Source organism: Calypte anna, chromosome 8 (genome assembly GCF_003957555.1).
Source record: "Calypte anna isolate BGI_N300 chromosome 8, bCalAnn1_v1.p, whole genome shotgun sequence".
In the NCBI taxonomy this organism is placed as follows: Eukaryota; Metazoa; Chordata; class Aves; order Apodiformes; family Trochilidae; genus Calypte; species Calypte anna.
The window spans coordinates 4,269,941-4,296,275 of NC_044254.1; the positions used below are offsets into that span (position 1 = coordinate 4,269,941).

A 26,335-nucleotide genomic window follows, 5' to 3' on the forward strand; every position below is an offset into this window, starting at 1 on the left:
AGGGCCCCATTACCTCTTTTGTATCAGACTTTTATTTTTCACTTAGAGAGGTTTTTGGTGGTCCTTGCCCCCAAGCATCCTGTGAGGCTGTTGGACAGATTTCTGACTTTAGACAGGGCATGTTCTCTCTCAATTTTGTAGCTTCTTGCCTTAGAGGACAACTGCAATTTAGTTTTATTTTGCAAAATTTGACATCCTCACAACTGTGATTTACTGGCCTTGAAGGTTATGGTATATGAAACCATGGAGGGTGTAAGTGGCTTTTCATGGTAGAGGAGTCATAAATTGAGGTGAAAAAAAATGTGGGAAACATTACTGTCCAACTTTACAAGGTAACACTAAGAACAGGACACAGCAAAGCCATCTGTAACTATCAAGGGTCTTTATTGTCCCTGATTGCATGTAATAAAGTTCCTGAAGGAGATCTGTGGTCTCAAATACAAAGGCAACTGATGTTCAAGTGTCTGAAAAGACACAAGATGGCAATCTTTTCAAAACTGCATCCTGGAACATCTTGGGGCTACAGATTTTCAAGCTATCAGCTGGCACTTGCTGGAGAACCTAGGAAAGGATCCTTGTCCCCCTCATTTCCTCTGTGGCCACCAGTACAGGAGCCTGAAGGGGTGAGGTGGAGATTTCCAAGAGCAGCAGCATGAACAGGGCTGGTGGCTTCATGGTCTGATCCATACAGGAGCTCAGCATCCTTCCCCTACTCATTCATGGCACCTCTGCCACAAGATGCAGCAATTCTGGCTGGAGATGCTTCTTGCTGGGCTTATTTTACCACCTGCACCCATCTCTTGACTTTCTGTCTCCCCTGCTGTTTTCTAATACATAGAGATCAGGGGGGATTGATAGCAAGGAGGTTTTAGACAAAGAGTCACTTCCTCTTGTATTTTTTTTTTCACTGAATGCCACAAGAATAGCCTCCAAATTTGTTTTGCTTTAAAAATGATTTTTCCCTGGTTGAGCAGGGGGTGGGTTGGGTGGAGGAATTACCTCTGCTTGCTTCTCCTTGTTTGCCTGCTGAATATTTCCAGGCCTCTGGGTTTTATATGTTAATTTTCCTCATAAAGGTTGAAAGGCATTGCAACGTGGCAAAGGGACAGGGCTGGTGTGACAGCTTCCAGGCTGCTCCTGCTCATTTTTATCTGCAAATGGCTGAATTTGCACTGTGTAATGATCTCTGCAAGGCTGTTAGCAGCGAGATAAACATCAGTTTTATGGCTGGGAAAATATAAGGGGGTGTTGCAAGGAAAAAACAAGAGGTTCTGAATACTGAGAGCTCTCTGACCTCCTCAGTGCAGCTGCTGGGACTTCACTTGGGCCTCATGAATCCCAGTTCCATGGTGAGTGAAGCCAGGCAGAGCCTGTCCTGATGGGATGCAGGAGCAGCATCACCTTTGCTTTTGGGGTGTAGGATGCAAACAGGGGTGACAGTATCTGCAACCAGGACTTCAGAGGTTTTGTTGGAGTTAAATCAGGCAAAGACCTCAAACATTTTGGGTTTGTTTGGGTTTTTTTGAGGACACAGTAGTTACCTTTCTGTTGCAGACAGACAGGGGACTTATTCAGCACTCTGTGCAGACAGGCTCTGATTTTCACCAGTTTTGCAGCTCTGCTTCTTTGCTGGGTACAACATGGGTGTAAAATGCTTTTTATTTTGCTGTGTGCTGAATGCCTCCAGAATGCAATTAATATTCCTGACAAAGCCTCCAAAATTAATAGGCACATCTGGATGGTGCTAAACGTGACCCTGCCTGCTCAGGGGGGTGGTGGTGGAAGGGATGGTTCAGTTCCTTGGAGCTGGAAATAACCTAAGGTGGGGATAAAGTTGCAAAAAAATCAGGGAAAGCTGAAGCACAGAAACTGTGGGGACTTGTGTGGTGTCACTTTGGCTGGGAAAAACCACACGATGGTGCTAATGCAGCAGCTGGAGGTGGGAGCAGACATCTCACCTTCCTCTCACTGCAATGGATTTGGCTTGGGAGGGCTCCAGGTCCCATCCCCAGGTGGAACCAGGGTTCTTCCCACTCCTTCCCTGTCAGTCCCAGCTAATTATCTGCTATTGATATTGATACCTGCTATCTGCTATTGATGGGGATTCTCCCCATCCTGCTGCAGGTGCTCTGAGATCCTGTGTTTCCTGGGTGGTTTTAGTTTTCTTGTATTGTCACACTCCATCAAATGCCTTAAATGCCAGCAGCATGTTCAGGGCTGATGTTTTCACTCTAAAGAATGTTTAAGAGGAGTTTTCACATTTTATGCAGCTCATTTGTTACCTGTGTTTCTGCCCCACAGATGTGATGAGAGATGAGCTGCTTTCATTTCTGTCTCTTGACTGTAGCTTTCAGACTCCCCTGTGCTGTGACATGATGCATAAGACATTTCCACAAAAAAAAAAAGAAAGAAAGAAAAGAAAGAAAGGGAAAAAAAAAGGAAAAGAAAAAAAAAAGGAAAACAAACAAACAAAAATAAAGTATATTTATCTCTCACATTTCTAGGAGGTTTAAAGCTCAGGGATGAACAAAGCTTCCTATTGATACCAATTTTTAAAAAATCATGATCTCATCTCAGAACCAATTAGAAACAACATAAATCACCTAAAAATAACTTCAAGTCTTGAAGCCACCTGGATTTCCCCAAAGATTTCAGGTGAGGCTTGGCTGATGATTCTCATCTGTTGGGTGTGGTGTGGGGGTCAGGGTCTGGCTGTGAGCAGAGCTCAAGGTATGGAACAAATAGCCAGAAAGCATGAAGAAAAATCTTTTCCACCTAATGTTGTTACTGTGACAACAGCAGTGAAACCTTTTAAAGTGGAAAAAAGAGAATTTTTTTTTTTTTAAGAGCTGTTGCTGTCCCTTCAGCCCTGATGAATGCTCTCTGGAGCTTCTCAGCAGTCCTATACATGCTGTGGCAGTGCTATGGCACGGAGCTGGGATTTCCAAGAAAGCCATGAATCCTTTTAAAACAGAAATAACTTGGCTAGAAGCAATATAGTTAAAGGGTTACCTATTTTTTTCTCTTTATTTCTAGCCCATCTGGTCCTTTTATCTCTGTTTTTTTCTTCCTTCACTTCTAATTTCCCAGCTCTCTCCCCTTCCAAGGTGCTTTTTTTTTTGCTTTTTTTTTTTTTCTTTTTCCTTTGAATTATTGTCCCCCAGCTGTAGATGTTAAGCCACTTGCTCAAAGCTGGTAGTGTTTCTTGCATCTGCTTTCCTGGTATAGCACAGGACAGGGTTTCTCCTCCTCCCAAACACAAGCATCACAAGATGCTCCTCAGTCCTCCTCACAACCTGAATCCCCCACGTTTGGCTGATAACAGCAGCCCCAAAATCTGGGACTGGCCAGATGAACCCTTATAGATTCCCAGGGTAAATTTGCTGCTATAAAACAGGCTGGAAACATCCACCAGTCACCTCATGGGAGAGAAACCTAAACCCCTTAGCCAGCAGCCAGGTGATTGTATGAGATATACACTTATATATTAAAAAAATGGGATCCTCGTGGCCTCAAAGGGATCCTTTTTAGCTTCCTCATGGGACCTGACCTGGCCAGAACAGACCTTTCACTTTGTTCAAAGCCTCCCCAAGGCTACTATGAAATGAACAGGAGATGCTTAATTTCAGGCTGCCCAAGTCATTCATCCCTGGTTTGTATTTTTTCCACCTGGCTCTTGTTGCCTCTGAGTGCTCAGGATATTTTTTTATTTGAAACCTTGAATTCTGAAGAGACTGAACACTCATTTCTTATTTTCACCAGGGAAAATATCTTCCTGTCCCAGCCAGGTGGGAATTTTAAGCTCTGAAGTGCTGATATATATATATATAGTCTTCCAACACCATTAAAATAGCTTTTTTCTGATGGTGCCCCCATGATGCAAGGAATATGATCCTGCCTGTGAATCCCAAACCAGTTGGTGTTCAAGTGTCGTGGTGGAGTTAATTTAGAGGCCAGAGAAAATCATGACTGGGAGGGTCTGAGGGACAAAAAGACATGAAGGAAAAAAAGGAAATTAAGGAGAAAAAAAAAAAGGTTTTCTGCTGGTCATGCTGTGCTCCTCTGTGCTGCCTTCTGGCTGCTGGCACTCAGCAAATGGAGGTTTCAGGGGTCAGGAGCTCTGTGGGCTCACCCAGGAGAAGGGGGAGAAGATGGAACCAGGCTGCTGGGTGGAATATGCTGCCTCTTATCTCTAGCTTTTACTGATTATTTTTTTTTCTATGATGCCATTTGCTTTAATTGACTCCCTTTTTGGTTTTTTAGGGTGAGGGAGTTTGGGAGAGGGTTTCTAGGCAGGGATCCTTGGTTGCTTCTAGAATGAAGGTGTTACTGTACTATAAGGACTGAGATGTGGCACTGCTGGGGGGGACCCTGACTCCATCCTGCCCAAATTCTGCCCTGTGGGATGGATGTTATTGATTTGAACTGTGTCTGGTCCCAGGTTAACTCAAGAACAGCAGGTTTTAGGAATTGTGAGGATGTGCAGAGGAGGATAGTTAGAAATACAGAATTGTTCTGGTTGGAAAAGCCCTGTAAGGTCATTGAATCTAACCCAACATTAAACCATGTCCCTCAGCATGGCTTTTAAAACCCTCCAGGAATGGTGAGTCCACCACTTCCCTGGGCAGCCATGGCATTAAAAAAAAAACCAAACAGCAAGCAAACAAACCAAACCAACCCAAAAAAAACCCTACAGAAGAAAGATTTGGTTTTTTTTTCTTAAGCCTGGGAGGCTGTGTGCTTCATCTCTTGGGTGAGAAGAGGCAGAAGTGATGGAGAAGGTGACCCTCAGGATGCAAAGAGCAGCACAACCTTTCCCTAGGAGCTGAGTGAGTGGCCCTGGGAGACTTCCTGGGGTGGATGAGCTGTGATTGCCCTTTGCCCACCACGGGGACAGCTGCCCATGTGGCAGTGGACTTTGACAGCAGCACCCAGGGAGTGGAAGAAGGGCCCCAGCAGCCTCCCAGCAGGTGTGTGTGGCTGCTGTGGTGGGGGGGAAAAGGGAGGGGGACCCCTGGCCCAAAATTTGGGGGACCCTCAGTGGGTCTGAAATGATGGGTGGCTGGATGCTTGTGCCTGGGGGGTTATTTAGGGCAAGGATTTAACCCTGATTTCACCTAGGAAAGGCAGAAACTGAGGCACCTCTGCTCTGGTCTGAGTGTGTCCTCCCCTCCCAGCCCTGAAATGTCTCCAAAATGCCTTAAACTTAAGAGTGTGAGCAGCATGACAAGTGGTTTGGAAAGCATCTGACCCACCTGCCTGTGCTGGGAACGTTTGTGACCCTTTGTAATTTGCGTACTGATGCTATAGCAGGAGAAAGGGGAGGCTGGAGAGTGGAATCTCCCCCCCAGCACAGCTGGAGTTTCACCCAGATGTTGCTCTTGGCTTTCCTTACGGTTTCCTTCTCTTTGTGGGACTGTTGCAGTAAATCCAGTGTCCCCTGGAACTGCTGTATTCTTGCTGGAGCTGCAAGGCAGGAGGGAATCCCTGTTTCCACCCCATCTCATAGCTCCCATGAGCAAAGCTCCACATTTCCTGCCTCAATCCCAACTCATTATTTTTGTGAATAACTCTCCTTGCTTGTAGCTTTGCCAGTATCCCTTCCCTACCATGTATAAAACAGGGTTTCACTGCCTCCTCACAGGGGTGAAGTGATTTCTCACCTTCTGGAGCAGCTCTGCTCTGGACACAGGTGGAGAGAGCTGGAGTTGTTCAGCCTGGAGAAGAGAAAGCTCTGGGGAGACCTTAGAGCACCTTCCAGTGCCTGAAGGGGCTACAGGAAAATTGGAGAGGGACTTTTTGCAAGGGCATGGAGTAATAGGATGAGGGGGAAAGAGTTTCAAACTGGAAAAGGGGAGATTTAGCTTAGACATTAGGAAGAAATTCTCCACTGTGAAGGTGATGAAGCTCTGGCCCAGGATGCCCAGAGAAGCTGTGGCTGCCCCATCCCTGGCAGTGTTCAAAGCCAGGTTGGATGGGGCTGGGAGCAACCTGGTCTAGTGGGAAGTGTCCCTGCCCATGGCAGAGGGTTGAAACTGGATGGTCTTTAAGGTCCTTTCCAACCCAAACCAGTCTGTGATTCCATATTTAGGAATTTGTGGGTGGGTTGCAGGGGGAAGCTACCTGGATGCCTCTTGCTTTGGGAGAGCCAGATGCCTGATGCTTTCAAAAATGGATCATTTCATCCAGGTGTTTGCAGGGGAGCTTCAAGTCTGGGTAAAGGGGAAGAAGCTTTTTCCTTATCTCTGCCCATTATTGGAAAGGATGATGCCAAAAAAAATAGAAGAGCTGGTGACAACAGGTTTCACAGGGGGCTTTGAGAGGGCTGAAGAGCTGCTGCTTAAACACACTGTGGTTTATCTCATTGCTTGTAGGTCATTAAAGCCATTTGGGGCTTAATCCTCCCTCCCACTCCAACACTTGAGAGGTTCTCACTGGCAAACTGGTGATGGACCCCTGGGCCCCTGCCCGGCCACCCCAGCCACCCCGGGGTGGGTGGGGAGAGGCTCACCACAGACACCCCTCCCAGCCCTTCCAGCAGCTGCTCCATAAAGGACCTCAGCCTCGATCCAGCTCCTGGGATGGGAGCCACCTTCCCAACCACCCCTGGGATGAGGGTCACCAGCCCTGGAGGGACACCCATGGACCCACTCCCTGGGCTGACTACCCCAACTGGCTGTACTCCAGGTGAGAGCTGCCCCCCCCCCCCCCTTCCCTTTGCTTTAAAATAAAATTTATTATAAAATAATACATTTTTTGCTTTAAAATAACTCCCTTTAAAATAAGATTTGACCACTTTGCTGCTCTCATGAGTGGCTTGCAATGGGGATGCTGCCCTCTTCACAACTTGAGCAAAGTGATGAGCAGCCACCAGCTGCACACTCAGAGGCCAAGGGAGGTGATTTTTTTTCCTCCTTTACCCAACTCTGGTTGAAACCCCACTGCAGTGCTGTGCCCAGTTTTGCAGTCCCCAGCAGAAGGACATGGAGCTGCTGGAGCAAGTCCAGAGGATGCCATGAGGTTGATCAGAGGGCTGGAGCCATGCTGACAGATTTGGGATTTTTCAGCCTGGAGAAGTCAAGGCTCTGAGGAAACTTTAGAGCAACTTCCAGGACCTGAAGGGGCTACAGGGAAGCTGGGGAGGGACAGTTTCAAACTGGAAGGGAGGAGATTTAGGCAGTAGGAAGAAATTCTCCATTGTAAGGGTGGTGGGACAGTGACCCAGGCTGCCCATAGAAGCTGTGGTTGCTCCATCCCTGCCAGTGGTCCAGACTGGGTTATATGGGGCTTGGAGCAACCTGGTCCAGTGGAAGGTGTCCCAGCCCATGGTAGCAGGGTTGGGCTAGATGATTAAGGTCTTTTGCAGCCCAAACCAGTGTGTGAATAAACGTGCACAAGGTGAACAACAGAAATCCAAAGGTAATAGAGGAGCATAAGGGAGAGGGCAAGCTCAGGTGTTGCAGCAGGAGAGGAGACAGGGCAAGGATAAAATAGTGGGGCTGGAGGATGCTCTCAGTGCTGAGAAAAAGCTTTGAGTTGGGTTGATTTCCAGCAAAGTTGGGTTGATTTCCCTGAGTTATTGGTGTGTGTACTCAGGGGGTTGGCATGAGGCTGTGTGGGGGGTGTTGTGTAGGGCTGAGTGAATTCACTGCTGTGTAAATTGGGGGGGGTGAAGGCACATGAGAGGTTGGTGGTTAGGGCTGGGAGCCAGTGCAGGGGAGACCTGATGAGCTGTGCAGTGAACGTGGCAGCTTGGCAGAGAAAGTGTTTTTGGGCAGACTCTCCTAAAATGTGGGTAAATGTTGGTCCCCATGACAACTCTGCACCACTGAGCTGGAACAGGGCATCTCCTGAAATTGCAGGGCAAAGCTTTTTCATAGCTGGGGATGGGAAAATATCCAAGATATTTTCCTGCTGCTCCTTCCAGGTGTGATGCTGGACCAAGTAAGGCACCTGGGCAGGGCACCTGGCTTTATTTCCTTCACCCCTTTTGTCTCCAGTGTGTGAATCCAACCCTATATGTGATCCAGAACTTGCAGTGCTGCTCTTTGCTCCTCATATTAAGTCTGTTGTGTTGTGTTTCAGGCAAGGTTATGAAGACCCTGACTGGCAGTACCCAGCAGGCAGCTATGGGGGTGACTACACCTACCAAAGCCACCAGTGGCAGCCAGTGGCCTGGCAGGGTGACAGAGGTATGGGGTGATCCTTTAGGGATGGAGGCAACGTGAGTTGCAATGATTTCTCCAGGATGGGTTCTTCTCCCAGGGCTTGCACATCTCCAGGACTTCCTGCTCCTGGGCCATGGGTGGGTGTTCTCTCCATGAAACCTGAGGAGGAACAAGGGGCATCCAAGGGAATGTTCAGTCTTGATCTCCATGGCTAAACCCCTGCATCATTCCCTGTACCATGCTGAACTCAGTGCTGTTGTGTGATCAGGGTGGTCGGGGCCTCCTTGCTGCTGAGTTCTTGGACTGAAAAAGGGAGGAAAGAAAAAGGAAAGGCCCTCAGTTCTGTGCTGGCAAATGTGTGCAGGGCTTTATCGTACCTCCAACATCTTGGGCTAATTTGGAAGCAAATGGGGTGTGCATGGCACGTTGCCTGACTCATTGCTTTTCTTTTGCAACTTCATTATGGCTGCTTGCTCTGGAGGGGCAAGGCTACATCTTGATTCTCCCTCTAGACCTGAGGCAGAGAGAGCGTTATGGCAAGAGCACCAAGTACCAGGACCATCACTACTACAGGGGCTACCACCCCAACCTGGCCACCTCACCCCCAGGGCAGGAGAGGTGAGGGTGTTTGGGCATCCCCTTGGTGCAAACACCTGCTGCAAAATTAGTGGGTGGTAATACTGGTGGCTGGTGCCAAATCCATGACCTTTAGGGTGTCTTTGCTGCTCCCACCTGTAGGACACAGGCCTATGGCTCTCACAAGGAGAACTACATCCCAGCTGCCAGGAGGGAGCAGTCAGGGGGAGGAACCCTCTGCAGTGATTTGAGGGAGGCTGGAGGTCAGCCCCAAGAGGTAACCTCAGGGTGGGAAGGGGTGGAGGAATAAAATAAAACAACTTTGGGAATCTCCCCAAAGGTTTTGGTAGCAATTGAAATGTCCTTCCTCCAGTTGGGAAGAAGGCTGAGGAGAAAAAGGCTGTTTGCTACGTTGCAAATTATTATATATTATATATATATTATAGCAGGTTATTAGTGCTAAAGGCTCCATCTGGGGATGTCACTCCCTGAGGTCATGGGGCTGCCCAGGCCAAGTGCAGGCTGGAAATCCCTGCTTGGTGGGATGCTCCCTAGGTAGATGGGACTTTGTATGTCACTGTCAGTTCTGTCCACCACATCCTGCTCCACCATGCTTGTGTCCTGAGCAATGTGTTTTGCCAAGAACAAATTAAAAGATCAGTTGAGCTGTATTGTAGTTTTGCCCCTGGGCAATGTTTTTTTTTGGGGGGGGTTTCCAAACCCTGTCTGCTGGCCATGTTGGGTCTGTGTTAGGAGAAGCATGGCCAGCAAATCAAGGGATTGTGTGATCAGGGCTAGGAAAGCTGTTGGGTTAGACCAGTGGCTGATGAAAATGACTTTAAAAGCCATTGGGTGTGACAGGGGGTGTGTTGTGGTGCTGAAGGGCATAGATGGGGACTGACTGCTCTGTGCTTCTCCAGCTGGACCATTTCAGGGAGCAGCAGAGCCTGGCCCACTGCCTGGGGAGCAGAAAAGCAGTGGTGTCCCTGGTTTCCCAGCTAGGTTTGTGTTTGTCTCCCTTCCTTGCAGCCCTCAGACCCCCCCAGTCTGCTCCTGAAGTACCAGGAGCTGGGGCTCAGCTCCAGCACCTACGAGCTCAGCCAGTACATCCATGATGGTGCTGACCACCACGACCCCACACCATCAGAGACCTGGAGCCCAGCACCACCAGGTGAGGTTTGATGGTGCCCTGGCCCCCTCCTGAAAAGGTGGAGGAAAGAAATAATTGGCTGGCATCCAGTTTGCTGTCCCATAGCTTGGTTCTTTCCTAGAGAAAGGTTGTGCAGGCACAGGCAGGACTGGGGGGCTGCAGGAGTAGGTACAGGAGCTGCCATGCATGGCTTCTGCTTTAGGGGACAGGGGTTTTTTTTCAGGAGGGAATCACTGATTTAATCTGGGGGCCAAGGTCGGGACCTGGTCACCTCCTGCAGAGTGGAGGTAACGTGGAGTCAGGGCCAAGGGGACTGATGGTGGCCTCTGTGTCATTGCAGGGAGGTCCTTGGTGTCCACCCCAGCCCCTGTGGTACCCTTAAAGTTCTCACTGCCTCACGTGGCAATGTGCTTTGGAGCTGGAGGCCAGCTGGTGTTGGTGTGTCCCCACTGCCCTGCTGAGGGACAGCAAGCCCATGTGGAGCTACACAGCCTGGAGGTATCCTACAGCCTCTGTCTGATGTGACCTGAGGGATGGTTTATCACACAAGCAGCCTCCTCAGCTGCCTTCCCATTCCCTGCTGCCCTCTTATCTCCAGCCCACAATCAGGGTCTGATTGCTGGAGTCCAGCTGCTGACTTTGCTCTTGTTTTTCAGGTTATCCTTCATGACACAAAAGAGCTGGAGGAGCTCCAGGCTTTCCCAGGACCCCTGGTCAGGTGTGCTGCACCAGCAGTTCTGGGAGCTGTGTTCTCTGGCTGTGCTGGTGGGGCTCACCTGGGAGCACCTCTCCTTTGGGTGGAGATGTGAGCTCAAGGCAGACTTTAGGGTTCCCATGGTTTTGAGATAGCTGCAAAAATCTGGGTTCAGATTGGGAGCCTATTCCAGCCCTCTCAGCCCTTTTGCTAGGGTGTGGATTGCTTTGGATAGTGGGAGATATTTCTTCTGAATGGTTCTAGGGGGTGGGTTTGGTGTGGTTTGTATGTCTGACCTTATTTTATACTCATGTCTCAGAAAATTGATTTTTGGGATGCCTGAAGTCCTGAGTCAACCTGTGGTTTTGCTTTTCCCAAGTTTTTTGTCCATTGAGGCTGAGCACAGCAGGGTCAGACCTTGTATGTACCTTCATCACCTTCATCCATCATGAGCCTGGGGATGAACCATGGCCTGAAGTCCCCCAGGCTGACTTTGTATTGCACTAGTTACACCAGGGTGCCTGCTGGACACTCACAGCTAAAGTGGGGATAGAAAAGGAGTGTGCAGGAGGAGGAAAACCACCCCCTGACCAAAAGATTGGTGTATCCTTAGAATCTGGGTAGGAGACCTGGAGGTTACCCCTTGTGATGCTGGGAATCTCCATATGAGATGTTGGTGTGATTGAGTCAGGATCAGCATCTCCATCCCTCCATCTTGTGTCTCAGCCATCCTTTCTTCCCAGCTGCCTGATTATTTTATTGGAAGGCAGGAGTTCTGCCTGGCTTTGCACATAGCTTAAAGCTTTCTATTTCAGACCCACAGGGTTTGTGTGGTCTTTCTGCACTTTGGCACTTAAATAAAAGGCACTGCAGACCCAGGCAGCAGCACAGCAAAACAAAACTGAGGCTCTTTGCAGATGAATGGAGGAAAATATTAGCAGGAGAGCAGAGGCTGAGATGCAATCTGCATCCCTGAGACAGAGACCTCCAAAGAGTCACAATAATGATAAAAATTAAGCATCTTTGGGCTTGGTGTGGCCCATGTGGTCATTGACACTGGGGATCTTGTCTCCTCCATCTCTCCCTGTGAATCTTTGGCATGCCCATCAGTGAACCTGGGGCTGCTTTGAGTTTGTTACCTCAGATCTCTCTGCCTTGGGTCCTTCTGATGCTTTTCTCTGCTGCTCTAGGGAAGATCTGCACAAGGTGGATGTGATGACATTTTGTCAGCAGAAGATAGCCACAGGCTGTGATCTCTCAACACAAAGAGGCAGAGATTCAGCTCTTCTCTGGAAACTGCTGGTTGTCCTCTGCCAGCAGAATGGGGTGGGTGTCCTGTGGAGGAGCTGACCCTTTGGATCTTAGAAATGAGACAACTTCTCTGCCATTTAGGTGCCTTGCAATCCTGTTGTTTTCAGGGGTGGGTGCACCTTAAATGCATCCCATTCCTTCATGGAGAAGCCAGCAATTATGCTTAAAAGGGAATTATTCCCTTAACCCAGTGGGAATCTAATCACCCAATCTAATCTGTGGCTGCTTGTTGGAAGCAGATGAGTAAGATCATGAGAGCAAGTGCTCTGGAAGTCTTGCTGGTTGTGCTGAATCCTTTACCCCTCCAAAAGTGGGTGCTGGTCATGTTGATGATGATACAAATTTAAGAAGCCTCTTAAGCTCCTCTCCTTCCCTGTCACAGTCCATGGTGGGCTCAGACACAGCTGAGCTGCTGATGCAGGACTGCAAGTGCCGGGAGAAATACAAGAGGAAAAACCCTGAAGCAAACCTGATGGGCTTGACAGATGAAGAGTGGATGTCCCATCAGCCAGGGACATTGGACCTTATCACAGGGGAGGTGCCTCCTGTTGTGGAGACTCAGGCACAGATAGTGGAGAAGTTCACCAAGCTCCTCTACTATGGCAGGAAGAAAGTAAGTGGTGGGGGGGATGCAGGACACAGAGCTGATGCTTTTTCTTGGTCCCTTCTCAGCCAGGTTTCAGAGGGAGGGAGGGGAATGGACAAAATGTGCCTTGTGATTGTGGGGTCAACCCTTCAAGTGGTGTTTGTACAACCACAGGGCTGTTTCCCACCACTGCAAATTGGGATGAGGCCCCAAGTGAAGAGAAGATGCTGAGCACCAGCACTGCAGGTTTAGCTGCAGCTCAAGGGACACCAAAGGCACAGGAGGAGAGGAGGGTTGGAGGTAGAGAAGTTTGGGTGCCCAGGCTGGAGTCTCATAGCAGTGGCATGGAAAATCTAACAGGGAGCACAGACCTGGAAATCCAGGAAGGATAACATTGCTGTGAAAGTCCCAGAAGGTAGAAAGATAAAGTGGCCTTTGTGAACATGGAAGAGTTTTTTTGGAGAGTATGCATCAGAGCCAGAGCTGTTATTCTGAGCTCTTCTCTGAGTGGGGTGAGCACATGGTCCAGGAGAGGGCAGGGAAACAGAGCTAATGCAAATCCTTTTTCTTCTCCCCATTCACTGAAGGATGCTCTGGTCTGGGCCATGAGAAACCATCTATGGGGCCATGCCCTCTTTCTCTCCAGCAAGATGGACCCTCGGACCTACAGCTGGGTGCTCACTGGGTGAGTTGGAGAAGCTAAAGCAAGGTAGGATTTGCCAACTGGTTCTGCCAAGCCTGCTATCCCTTCAGGTTCCCTCAGCCCCAGTGCCTGTAAAAAGCCCATTGATTTTGGAAGGGGCAAAGGGGATAGGAGGCATCCATCTGGATGGGCCTGAGTCCTTTAGGCTTGCTGAGGGACAGGAAAAAGGTGAGGGCTAGAAAGCAAAAGGAAAACCATTCCCTGGAGAAGTGGGGTGGATTTATTCTGTGTTTTTGGCTTTTCCCTGGCTGCCCAAACTAAGGCAGCCATCAGGGTTGGGGTAGCTGAGCCATCTTCACAATGATCCAGCCTGGTCTGAACAGTGCATCCCACTTCTGTGTATGTTTTCCTGGTAGAATTAATGTACTTTGTCTTCACTGAGTTTATCCCTTCAGGGACTCTTAAGTAGAAGTTTTCACTCTTGTGTAACCCCAATCTTTTCAAAGGCATTTTATCCACTGTTGTCCTGGAGATTTGCCTGCTCTGGAGGTGATGCAGAAGAGCAGCCTGGTGGGCTGATGGTCCTTCCTGTTTTCTCCAGGAATCATCTCAGGACTCCACTTCCCTGGGGCATTGGGGACATGCTCTTGGAGATGAATGAGGGTTTGGGAGGGCATTTGGGACATGCTCTTGGAGATGAATGGGAGTTTGGGGTGCCAGCATGGCAGCCTTGTCTCTGCTGTCTCCTCACAGGTTCACCAGCACATTGGCCACCAACGACCCATTGCAGACCCTCTTCCAGCTCATGTCAGGAAGGATCCCTCAGGCAGCACTGGTCTGTGAGCAAGAGAGCAAGCAACCCCTGTGCTTTTACTTGCCTGTGATGCTGACCTTGTGGTCACCATCTCTGCTCACGTTTCCTCTCCTCTCCTTCCAGTGCTGTGGGGATGCCACATGGGGAGACTGGAGGCCCCACCTGGCAGTGATGTTGTCCAACAAAGCTGGAGACATGGAGCTGAACCACCAAGCCATCATCACCATGGGGGATACTTTGGGTGAGCCAAGACCACTGTGAGCAGTTCTGTTCCTGCTGTAACATTTGGGTGGGTCACCTGCGTGGTCACCATGCACCTAGGTGCTGGCATGGATTTGTGTCAGCGTTGAAATGGGTCCTGCACACCTGTACCCCTGGAGCTGTCAGGTTAGGGCACATCATTTGGCTGCTTTTTTGAGATTTCTGGAGCAACTGGACCAGGAGGGACTGCAGGGACAGAGCCTGGCTCCCAGTGGTGTGGAACCACAGGGGTTTCAGTGGTTTCACTCTGCAGAAGTGAAGCTGGGCCCTGCACTGGCTCCCCTGTTCCTGCCACTGAACTGAAACTCCCTGCTTGGCACAGAAAGCACCGATGGAGGAAAAGAGAAAAAAATTGGGGAGAAGAGAGGTCTCAGGGTCTGAGTGTGCAGTGGAGAACAGTGGGGTGATTGGGTTTGGGTTTTCACCTGAGCTTGGGTTCCTCCAAAGCTGTGCTGACCATGAAGTGATGCTTAAGTATTTGTCTTTTTTTCCTTCCCACCCAGCTGGCAAGGGAGCAGTGGAAGCAGCCCATTTCTGCTACCTGATGGCAGATATTCCTTTTGGCTACTTTGGGGCTAAGGCAGACCACATGGTTCTGCTGGGCAGCAGCCACCGGTGAGCCAGCCCAGGCAGACAGTGCTCTGGGCAGGGTGACATATCCCACCTTCCCCCCATCCCTAGGATCTCCCTTGTGGAGAAAATCAATCCCTGTGGATTTTATTTCCCTGGGGGGAAGAGCTCTGCTTGCTTTTGCTGAACCTGCCTCTCTCCCCAGCAGTCAGACGTTCACCCAGTTTGCCACAACAGAGGCCATCCAGAGGATGGAAATCCTGGAGTACTGTCAGCAGCTCCGACAGCCTGAGTCCTTCCTGCTCCCCTTCCAGGTAGCAGATGTGCACGAGCACATCTGGAGCAGCAGCACAGCCCTGCCCCCAAACATCCATCCATCCATCCATCCATCTCCCTGAATCCAGGGGTTTAGGCTGTTCTACAAGGCGTTATCACCTCTTTGGGCTTTGGGAGTGATGCTGCCCTGTCTGCAGGGCTCCTCCAGGGCAGAGCTTTGGGCAGGTTTTGGGAGGTGGTGTGTTTGGATGCTTGCTTGGTTCTCTTTGTATTCCTGCTCTCTGGGTAATTGATTACACAGATTAGTTTTGATTTTGCAAATGAGCACCCAGATGCTGCTGCTGCACACAAATTGGATAAATGAAGGCAGTCTGTCCCCATGACAGCACTGTGGTGTGGCATGTCCATACCTGGGTGTCCTCAAGGTGCAGATGACCTCTGGGTGATGAGACTCATGACCTGGGGTGCTCTGAATCATGCTGAGATGCTATGCCAGGGCAGAGGGGACCCATGGGCATGAGCATCTCCTTGCTCACCTCTGTCTGCTCTGCTTCCCTCTCCCAAGGTCTACAAACTCCTCTACGCCTCTCGCCTGGCTGACCATGGGCTCCCAGCCCAGGCCCTGCAATACTGTGAGCAGATTGCCACTGCCCTCCTGGGCCAAGGTCTGGCCAGACACCCTGTTCTGGCCCAGCAAGTGATGAAGGTGAGTCTCATCCCTCTCCTGCCTCCTTGGCAGGTGGTACCTATTCAGGACTTGGTGTGGTGGGAAGCATCCTTGGGCTATCCCAAGTCTAGAGTGGTGCTTGGAAGCTCTGAGCAGCCCCTAAGCATGGCAAAGCCAACACCTTTGTGGGGTATCTAATAACCATGGATGTAGGAGGCTTTTTTTGGTGTGACAGGCAGCAGGAGCATGTCCCAGCTTGTAACGCAGAGCCCAGCTCATCTGTCTCGTGAGTGGGGTGCTGGGGCAGGGAGAGGAGAAGTGAAATGTCCTATGTTCCCCCTGAGCAGGTCCCTATCTGCTCCATATGAATCGCTGGGGCAGTGCCAAGTCTGCTGGGAGCCTTCCTCCATGGGGTTGGGGAGAAAAAAAAAAAATATATATTTATATTTTTATATATAAATCGCCTATCACCATATTACCACATGGTTATCACCATATATATGATAAGCATTCTTTGGAGCCACTCTGACAGCAGAGGTAAGAACAGGAGTCAGCCTGTTAGTACCTCAGCACTTCTGTTTCTGGGAGACAAGGGGCAGCACGGGGGTGCCAAGCTAGAGCAGGTGCTATAGAAATTGCCCAAAACCCAGCTGGCACAGCTCCCTCACCCCATTGCTGGCACAGCTCCCTCACCCCTCACCCCATTGCTGAAACCTATTTACTGCCTAACAGCCTCTCAAATCTGTCGTTCTGCTGGGGATAATGCTCCTCCTGGGAGAAAACACTTTCATCTGAAAAACTAGTGCACTGGTAGATGCTCTTATCTTTGATGTTTTAGACAGTGTTACAAATTATGATACATATTAGTGTTTGATTAAGACTTCCCTTCTTTTGAAGCTGGGGACGATACATAACCAGGTGCTGATTCATTAATACTGGATCAAAGTGCACATTAGCTTTTGGATTAAACATTCCCCCCTGTTTAGAAGTAATCATGCTCCTAATTTCCTCTTTCCTGCCATTGATTTTAGGATGAGCACACGTGTGTCTGCAAAAAATGATGGGGATGGTGGGTCTGCTGGCACCTCAAGCTTCTGGCTGGGTGCTGGGTTACTCCACTCTCTGTTGTTGTCCCCTGTCCTGAGCTGTGACCACATGGGTCACGTCTCACTGTAACCTCCTGGAACTGGGAAGTGTGGTTTGTGCTGGTTTTAGCTTTGTTTTAAAAATACTTCAGCTGTAGGAAGGAAATGGCCCATAGGGCTGGTGCTGGGGGATAGCTGAGACCTGTGTGGCTGAGGATGAGCTGCAAAGTCAACCACTGGATGGCTCTTGGTGGCCTTTTATGGCTCTTGGTGGCCTTGATGGCTTTTGGTGGCCCTTGATGCATGCATCAAGTGTGCTGAGCCCCATTGCCCTCCTGGCTCCACAGCTTGCTGAGAGGCTGAAGCTCTCTGACCCACTGCTCCTGGAGATGCCAGAGAAGGACCAGAATCTGGAGCCTGAGTGGCTGGAACAGCTCCGAGCCTGCTGCCAGGAGTGGGAGGTAAGGAGGAGCAGGTTGGGGATGGGCTATCTGCAGGACCATCCTCCTCCTCTGCCTTCATCTGAGGGGATGGGTGTGGATGTTGAGGGGAGGGTATGGATGTTGAGGGGAGGGTATGGATGTTGAGGGGAGGGTATGGATGTTGAGGGGAGGGTATGGATGTTGAGGGGAGGGTATGGATGTTGAGGGGAGGATATGGATGTTGAGAGGAGGGTATGGATGTTGAAGGGAGGGTGTGGATGTTGAGGAGGGGGGTATGGATGTTGAGGGGAGGCTGCTTTTCCCCTTGGCTTGTGAGCTCCCAGGTGTGTTCTCTAGTGTGGGATCTCTGGCTTCAGTGGGAACAGGGAGGTTGTAGCACCTGCATGTGTAAGGAATGAGGGCTGCAGGAGCTTCCCACCAGGAAAATTGCTCCTTGGCTCAAGGAGGGCAGCCAGGGGCTGGAGGGTGAGTGAGGATCTCTTGCAGCAAGGATGCTGCAGAGAATGCTGTTGGGCCATCACCTTGCAGATGTGTTCTTTTGGGTCCCTTAACTGTGGTCAGGTACTTGGATTAATGCTGTTTGCTCAGGTTGCATGTTTGCTTTTGATTTTGTGGCCCTTTCTCTCTCCAGTTACCCCTTGTGCTTGCTGTTGGCCCCTTCACTTGCTGTGACCCTGTTGGTATGGACCTCACCTGTAACCTGGGTTCCTGCAGACTGGAGGGAGTCATGAGCCCCAGATCCACCAGAACCACGTTGCCCTTTACCTCAGCTTTGTGCTTTCCTCAGTCTTTGCCCTGTGCTGTCCCTTTTCCTCGCTGTTTTGTCACTGTTTCCCTCTGGTTCCTTACAGATGAAGAATGAGCTCCCTCTGGAGGTGACACCCACTCAGCCAGGGCTCTCCTGGGCTGCTTCATCACGGGCAGGTAAAGAAAAAGAAGCAGGAGGTTGCAATGGCCACAGCTCCCTGCTCCCTGGAGGGTTTCTCAGTGGATGCTCCTTGCTCCTTGCATCCCCACGGAGCTCAAAATCTGGCTCCTGCTTGAAAGCATCCCACCAGCATGAGGCTGCAAAACAAGGGCTTGATGGTTTGTGTTCTCCCCGTGAAGTCTGAGTAATTGGGCCTAATTACTGCAGCTTCAGGAGTCCCTGTGGGATGCCATGGGGAGGGAAAAAAAGGGGGTGGTGGTGGGCGGCTGGATGAAGCATTTGCCTCCCAGCTGGGGCTCTGGGGAGATGGCCCCATTCCCGGGCACTCCTCCGAGGATGCAAGTTGGAGCTGAACTAAGGGGATTTCACACTTGCAGAGTGGAAGATTTGGGAAGGAGCTTGTCCTTCCATGCAGCGTGCCTCTGGGTGAAGCCTCCTAGCTTTTCCCCTTCCCCAGTGCCTCTTTCATCCCTTTGCTTTGCCTCTCTGTGATGCCAAGGGATCCCCTCCAGTGCCAGTCCACTCAGAGGGTCAAGAGGGACATCACTATGAAGGACATGACCCTCCCCTGGGTGGCTGTCAAGTCAAGGGCTGGAAAGCTTTCCTTTCCTGGCTGGGTATAATGTCCATTGGGATGTCCCACTGAGAAGTAAAGGAGCTGGTGACCCATCAGCATTGCTACCCAGCCATGGGATCAGCAGGACCCCCCAACACAGCCTCTGCTCCTCAGCTGTAACTTTCTGCTGGGTGGAGAATGGATGCTGGGGCAGACAGGATAAAACATGACAAATTCCTCCAAGCCATTTCTTCTTCAGCTTTCCCTGCCAAATCTCTCTTCAAAGAGCTCTCCCGGGCAGTAAAAAGGATCATCAATTCTGATTGCCTTCTGCTGCTATCAGGGCTGAGGCTATGATCATCCTTCCCTGGAAAAAAAGCCACAATTATGATGGGATGGTTTGTCTAAGTGGTGAGGTCTTCCTCTTGTGGTCTTGCTAACTTGCTTTCCTAATCCCTGGGCCATCCCAGGGAGAAGGCCATCCAGGGTCACCATCTGAGGGCCTTGCATGCAGAGAAAGATGGCTCAGTGCTGAATTCATTCATCTTTGGAAAGGCAAACCCTGAAGCAAAGTGCCAAGCTGGGATCTACACAATCACAGCAACCTCCATCTCCATCCTTACAGCCTGGGCTTGTCCTCTGTGACTTCTTTTTGTCTGAGCTTGCTGGGCAGCATGGATTTGAGCATCCATCTTCCTCTCTTAGGGATCTTGAGCATCTCCAGGCTGTGCAGGAGCAGCCTGTGGGTGAAAAGCTGACCCTGAGCAGGCTGCAGGTGATGCTGGTGGGCAAAGCAAAATGTTTTGTAGCACCACATCCAAGGGGTGCTATGGCCAGGGCTGGGGTTATGCCTGGCTGTGTCTCATAGTGATAGGAGAGAAAATTTCTGGTGCCCAGCATGTTTCTGGCTGGAGACTGCAGAGCTGCAAAAAGCAGAACATTTACCTGGGGCCAGTGGCATCATGCTGACTGCACTGTCAAACATCAGACACAGCAATATGTGTCTGTCTTAAATGAAAGAAACTTAATTTTTGCTCAATCTGCCTTTCAAGCAAAAAACATAAAAAAACCACCAAACCACCTTAATAAGTCTACCTAAAGCAATAAAACCTCATCCATGGTTGCTCCTGCTGAGCAGGAATGAAAGCTTGCAGCTTCCTGGTGAATTTTCTTTCCTACTTGAGATGTGCATTGGGAGTGGAAGAAAAGGCTGGAGGCCCTGGGCTCCTTTGAACTACTGGGCACGTGCTGCTTGTGCATCTCTCTTTGCTTCCGTAGTTTGTTTAATTCTGAGTTCATTTGCAACCTCAGGCATGTTCCTGGGAGGTTTTTTTCTCCACACCCCCCCGCCTCCCTGTCATCTTTCAGAGCCCACCTTCCTTAAAGCCTGTGGATTACCTCCTCCCTTGCCCACCAGTTGTCCTTGGGGTCCCTCCTCACCCTCCTGGCTTCTGCTAATGTATAATGGAAAAGGGGAGAATTGTGTGCAGTAGTTACAAGCATCAGAGCAAGATTCTGATGTGGGGTTTTTTTGCTTTTATTTTCAGATGAAAGGCCTGGCCAGGAGCTTCCACAGGGTGAAGGTTACCAGTATAACCAGAGGTACCATGCCATGCCACCCCAGGGACCCAGCTCACACGAGGATGTGGCAGCATTGCCACATCTCAGTGTTAGGCAGGAGCTGCAGCCCTCAAGACAGGTTTTTACTGAGCCCCCTCTGCAGGTGGTGTCATCAGCAGGTAAGTGCTCAAGCCTAATTTCTCTGAAAAATGCCCATGCCCAATTAAGAGAATCATAGAATCACTTTGGTTTGAAGAGACATTTAAGGTCATTAAGTCCCACTGTTTACCCATCACTGCCCCATAAATCATGTCCCTCAGCACCACATCTGCAAGATGCTTATTTCTCTCCTACACTGCTGTAGGTAGCTCATGCCAGAGCCTGACAATTCTTTGGGGGAAGAAATATCCTAATATCCAGTCAAAACCTCCTTTGGGTGAAGAAATATCCTAATATCCAGTCAAAACCTCCCCTAGCATAGCTGGTCTCCCCTAGTAAACCCTCAGCCCCCTTTTCTCCAGACTGAACATCCCCTGTTCCCTCAGCTGCTCCCTGTAAGACTTGTGCTCCAAACCCTTCCCCAGCTCCATTGCCCTTCTCTGGCCCCTCAACATCCTTCTTGTTGTGAAGGGCCCAGAGTTGAACTCAGGATTCAAAGTGTGGCCTCACCAGTGCCAAGCACAGGGGGACAATTCCTGCTGGCTATGCTATTGCTGGTGTACCCCACGATGCTGCTGGTTTTCTTGGCCAACAGAAAACCAGCTCCATGTCCAGCAGAGCAAGGAAGGTTCTTGAGATGTTCTGATGCAGCCTTGTGGATTCCTCTCTCCCTGGTGGTGCCAGGGAACAGGGTCCAGGAGGGTCTTTTGCATCTCTTGGGGGTACATCTTGGCCACATAGTCTTGCTCTGCGGTGGAAGCACTGAAAATAGCTCTGACATGTGGCAGGAGGTCCTCAGGCCAAACCCTGACACTGTCCTTCCCTTTGCTCCACAGGAGAAGCTGGGGAGTCCTGGGGCACCCTTCTGTCCCCTGAAGGGGTGCAACCATCTCTCCCAACAGAGCAGGTGAGTCAGAGGGATCAGGGAGACCATCCCAATGGGAAATCTGGGACTAGCTGGCTCATTCTTCCCTGCACTCATTCAGAAACTCCCATTGCTGTGCCAGCAGTCCCCTCAGGGACCTTGAGAGATTTAGGGTGGCCTTGCACCTTGCTGTGGGTGCTGTCCTCTTGATGTGTAAGAGACATGAGAGTGTCCCCAGGGTTGGTGTCTGTGTAGCCTGGCATGCAAAGCAGTTACACAGATGCTCTGGGAGCACCAAGTTGTGACTCTGACCTCTGATGCCAGGAGGAGCTAAAAGCAAGGGCTCGAACCATGTCAGAGAGCTCCACCATCTCCTTGGAAGATGGCAGCCAGAATTCCTCAGAGAGCACAGCTGAGGATGCTGATGGAGAGCCAAAAGAAGTGAATAAGGAGGAGGATAAGGTGAGCCATGACAGAATTGGTGTGAAGACTCCTGGCTCTGGGCTTTCCTGTCCCTGATGCCCACCATGCCTGACCTGGGCAAAATAGTGCCTGCTCCCAGTTGATGTGGGGAGCCAACTGGAAGGCTGTGGCATGCTCCTCTTCTCCACCCATTTCTGTTGACTGGAAAACCTTCCATTTCCCAGAGCTCTGGATTCAGGTGGTTTGGGTGGTTTTGGTTGAAGCCCACCAAAGAAAAAGCTCCCAAAGCTACATCTGAGGCAGCCCCGGACTCTCCTGTACCAGAACCACAGGTAGGGAATGAAAGTCTGTCCTCTGGTGACATCCAGGATTACAGCTCCTGGAACAGGGTGAACACATGTTCCCCTTCATCCCCTATTTCTCCCTCTGTCCTCCTGCTACAGCTCTTCATGGCTGTAACCACTCTGTATGGGGACAGGGCAGGGCCAGGAGCTCTTTTAGCCTAGAAGTGAATCCTTGATTAATAATAATTGTACATTTATAAAGCCTTTTTGATCCAGGAGGCCCTCTGAGCACTTGGGAAACTCTGTGGGAATCACTTGCCTCTGCTGGGTTGGAAGCAGTGCTGTGAGCTGAGGGGAAGGTTTTAGGAGCTGAAAGGATGAAAACCTCTTTAATTGGAAGCACAGGAGAGGGAGGAAGCACCCATGTGTGGTTATCCCAGTCCTGGTTGAGTCCTCAGGGTATTACATCTCTGACTGCAGGCTGGCAGTGGGCTTGGAGGCAGATCTTAGAGCAAGATCCTCCCTGGCACCTTGCTCCTGATTGAGAATGACATACGGGCCCAGGGCAGGAAATTTTGGGATATTTCAAAACTAGCAGGAGGTGAGGAACAGAGGCCAAACCTAGTGGCACTTTACACTGTAGAGAGGCTTGGTATCCAGAATCCTGCCTAATTTTGAGCTCTCCAGGTGGTTTAGCTCTGTGACAGAGGTTGTTTGCCCTGTAGCTCCTCTGTGGGTTGGGTGCCTGTAGCTCTTGGGGTACTTCTGCAGCAGGACGGGTGCAGAGCAGTACCCTGAGAGTGTGGTGTGCTGTCTGGTGGAAAGGCCCTCACCACACAAGGAGCTTCTCCTCTAAAGGGTGGATGTGGATGTGGTTTCAGGAACGGACATCACCATCCCCACAGGATACTCCTCTCACTGCTGGGACAAACCAAAACCCTTTGGCTCAACCTCTGTTTGGAAACCCTGGTAAATGCTGCATGGATCCCCTCTCTCCTTGTCAGTCTTGTAGAAGCCTCTGATTTTAAGGTGCTTTTTTGGGTTTTTTTTTTTTGTTTTTTTTTTTGGTTGTGTGTCCCAGGGGGAATGCAAGGTGACAATTCCTTCCCTGCTATTCCAGCATCCACTGAGGTGAAAGGCTTGTGGGGTGCAGATGGTGGGGAGGCAGCAGGACAGCAGGTGAGGGGTGTATTTGTGTGTGTTGGGGGTGTGTGGTGTCCAAACCTGAGGAGCTGCCATTAAGTTTTTCTCCCTTCACCCCTTCCAGACCACCTCCCAGGAATCTCTCCCAGTGGGGACAATCCCCCTCTTCAACCCTCTCCAGGTGTCTCAGGTGAGACCCATCCTCCTGGGGTGCTGTGGGATAGGGATGGGGGTGGTTCTTGGCTTTTTGGAGTGATATGAGGTTGCCTGCAACTATTTGTGCAGGGGGATACCACCCCTGGGGATGAGTTTGATGACTAAGAAAACAAACTGGGGGAGGACAGTGATGGGAGTGTGATAGGTGGTGGTGGTGATAGATACTTGTTGGCTGCATCCTGAGGACAGTGGGTGTTCATTTTGGGATACAACCCTCCCTTAGCATCCTAGCTTCACAGACTGAAGCTCATATACTCCAAATCCTGCTGCCACGGCCAGGGACACCTTCCACTGAACCAGGCTGCTTCAAGCCATCCAATCTGTCTGTGAATATTTCCAGGGATGGGGCAGGAGCAGCTTTTTTAGGCAACCTGGTCCAGTGTTTCACCACCCTCACAGTGGAGAATTTCTTCCTAAACCTAAACCATTCTTCTAACCTAAACCATTTCTCTCTTGGTTCCCAGCTTGCTGCTGCCTCCCGACCCAACCAACCCAGGCTGCTTTCCCAGCGCCGCTACCCCAACCCCTTGTGAGCAGAAATCAAGAGTGGAAAGTTGTTTTAATCAGAAGCGTGGTTGTGATTATTTCGAAGGGAGGGGGCACCTAAAATGTGGGTTTACATTGACTTGTGGAAAACGACTCTACAACTGGGAACGTTCTAGAGAGGGGTGTGTTTATTCAACAATGGGCACAGGAGGGGATAATTCCTCCAAAATCTGTGTGCACCAATCTCACAATTAGGCTTTTGTTATATACACTGAAGTGCTGCGTATTCATCAGATTTCACAATGCACCTATACATATGCATCACCTACTCCTGCTTCGTATTCAGATTAGTCCCAAGAGCTCATTTTCATCATCTCCTCCCTCCTGTGCTTGCGTAGTGTCTGCTGGTGATGGTTGTGGGGATGAAGAAAAAATGAAGCAAAGGTCTTTCCCCGGGTAAACTTTTCACCTCTTCTTCCTCTCTGGGTATGCACATTTCTTCAGCCAAGCCAACGTTGTGTTTCTTATCTCAAGGTTGCTATAGTTATCAGTTTACCACATACATTTTCCTTATATTATATAATATAATTATATATATTAGATATAGTATGTATTATATGTATAATATGCATATATATATATATAACATGTACTATATATAATATAAATTATATATATTATATATATATATAAAAAAACATATTTTCCTTATTATTTTGCTTCCTAAACAATTTCTTTGCCTCTCTTAGACAGTGTCTTAGCTTCTGCTAAACAAACAGAAGTGCTCCTATCAGCAGCTCTGTAAAACAAATTGAAAGGTCGGGAGAGATAAAAAGTGCCCGGGAGAGAGTAGTCTGAATTGGGTTGTAGAGCCGTGCCCCACCTCACCCATTGGACTCAGCACTCGCCGGCCGTGAGTCTGTCTCAAAGCACCGCGAGGCCACGAGCATCCACCCGCAGTTCCCGCAGGAACCACCGCGGCTTCTCCTGCCCAGGCCGGCCAGCGCGGCGCCCCCCCTTGCTGGTGGCTCACCCGCCCCTCGCGGGCGGAGCTCTGCTAGAGCCGCTACGAGGCCCTTCTCTCAGACCTTCCCCGAGGCGGGGTCCGCGGGTGACGGAGCACCCAGTGCGTGGCCTCGGCAGTGAGCTTCCCCCGGACACGGAACTTTGCAGTTGAGAGAGATATATAAAGACTCGCTTCGCTTTCTGCTATCTAGGGCAGGGTGAGTGCCGGCGCTACCCAGCGTGCACTGCGCTGTATGGTAATTTATTCATGAGGAGGCGGAGTGTGTGAGGATGACGCGTGCCTGATGCCCAGGGCTGGTTCTGGTTCTGGTTCTGGCTCAGGGGCTGAGGCTGGGTCGGCGTCGGGGTCAGGGTCAGGGTCTGGGTCATGGTAAGGGTCAGGGGCTGAGGCTGAGTCTGGATCAGGGTCTGGGTCTTGGGCTGGGTCAGGGGCTGGAGTCATGTCAGGTTCAGAGTCAGGGTTAGCGTCAAGGTCAGCGTCTGCGTCTTGATCTTCGTCTGGATCAGGGTCTGGGCCTGCGTCAGGGTCTTGGTCTGGGTCAGGGGCTGGATCAGGGTCAGGGGCTGGGTCCAGGGGTCCTGGGGGCCAAGCACACCCCTCCTTCGGTGGGCTTTTGAGGCCAAGGCCTGCTTGTGCCAGGCTGCAAGGCTGATGTGACAAAGTGTGGGGCCGAGCAGTGCTTGCAGCCAGCCTATGGGGTTAGAGCCCACTCGTGAAGGGCTACGAGGCTGAAACCTGCAGGCAGTGGGCTTGGGGTGCACTTATGAGAGGCTGCGGGGCTGAGCCTCATTTGTGAGGGGGCCACTGCCCCATGAGCTCCAGGCAGTGCACCTGGTGAGGTGCAGCGAGGGCTGAGGTGGTGGGTGAGGGCAACCTGGGCCAGGCTCAGGGCTCCTGGGGGGGCCTAGGTGTGCAGCCCTGCAGAGCAGCATGCTTATCCCTCATCACTGGTGCCCCCCAGCAGAGGACAAGGCTGGAGGTATGTGGAACAGGGAGGACAGAGTCAGCTTGGGGTGAAGGTGGTGCAGAAGAATGTGAGTGGCTTTAAAACACCCCCAGAAATGTGAACCTCCTTAGTGTTGGGGTTATGTGTTTCTGGCTGGGCAGACACCACACAAAGAAGTGCTCCCAGCACACATTGCCCTTCTTCCAGGCCTGAACTCCTCTGGGTATGGCTCATAGGGCTGCCCAGGACAGGCTGAGTCCAGGATACTGCACTGGATGAGTCAGAATACTGTACTGGGTGAGTCTGGCTGATAGCAGCACCAAAAATCCAATGGAATTCCTGAGTATGGGACTCCTGGGATGCCTCTGCCTCTTGTGGTGCAGGAAGAGGCCTCTCCATGTTGTGCTGAGTCTGTGTCCAGGCTTGGTGTCCTCACAGCTCTGCCTCTTGTAGTCCTGTGTGTAGGCACCTTTCTGTCCATCTGTCCCAGCTGCAGGA

At 50.5% G+C, this 26,335-nt stretch overlaps 1 protein-coding gene across 3 annotated transcripts; it reads left to right on the forward strand.

Annotated features, from left to right (window-relative positions):
- The first annotated feature begins 4,934 nt into the window (after positions 1 to 4,934).
- LOC103529419 (protein transport protein Sec16B) lies at positions 4,935 to 24,069 on the forward strand. Of its 3 annotated transcripts, none has more exons than XM_030455665.1 (26): positions 4,935 to 4,970; positions 6,375 to 6,687; positions 8,086 to 8,192; positions 8,681 to 8,786; positions 8,907 to 9,021; positions 9,774 to 9,915; positions 10,235 to 10,392; positions 10,551 to 10,612; positions 11,779 to 11,914; positions 12,282 to 12,512; positions 13,073 to 13,170; positions 13,882 to 13,963; positions 14,066 to 14,183; positions 14,707 to 14,818; positions 14,979 to 15,087; positions 15,615 to 15,755; positions 17,149 to 17,262; positions 18,096 to 18,168; positions 20,276 to 20,467; positions 21,284 to 21,354; positions 21,637 to 21,774; positions 21,960 to 22,067; positions 22,901 to 22,988; positions 23,101 to 23,198; positions 23,287 to 23,352; positions 23,843 to 24,069. In XM_030455665.1, exons 2-26 carry the CDS (start codon positions 6,449 to 6,451, stop codon positions 23,909 to 23,911), a joined length of 2,973 nt encoding a protein of 990 aa, XP_030311525.1. In that variant the 5' UTR covers positions 4,935 to 4,970; positions 6,375 to 6,448; the 3' UTR covers positions 23,912 to 24,069. The 3 variants fall into 3 exon arrangements, with proteins under 3 accessions (XP_030311525.1, XP_030311527.1, XP_030311526.1); XM_030455667.1 differs by having other exon boundaries at positions 21,637 to 21,753; XM_030455666.1 differs by having other exon boundaries at positions 14,982 to 15,087.
- The last annotated feature ends 2,266 nt before the right edge of the window (positions 24,070 to 26,335 follow it).

Bases quoted from the DNA above. Each gene is read 5' to 3' on its own strand.
- LOC103529419 (XM_030455665.1), top strand. From the start codon at position 6,449: ATGGACCCCTGGGCCCCTGCCCGGCCACCCCAGCCACCCCGGGGTGGG. The intron at 13,964-14,065 runs GTCTGTGAGCAA...CTCTCCTTCCAG, and splicing joins GGATCCCTCAGGCAGCACTG to TGCTGTGGGGATGCCACATG. The intron at 18,169-20,275 runs GTAAAGAAAAAG...TTTTATTTTCAG, and splicing joins GGCTGCTTCATCACGGGCAG to ATGAAAGGCCTGGCCAGGAG.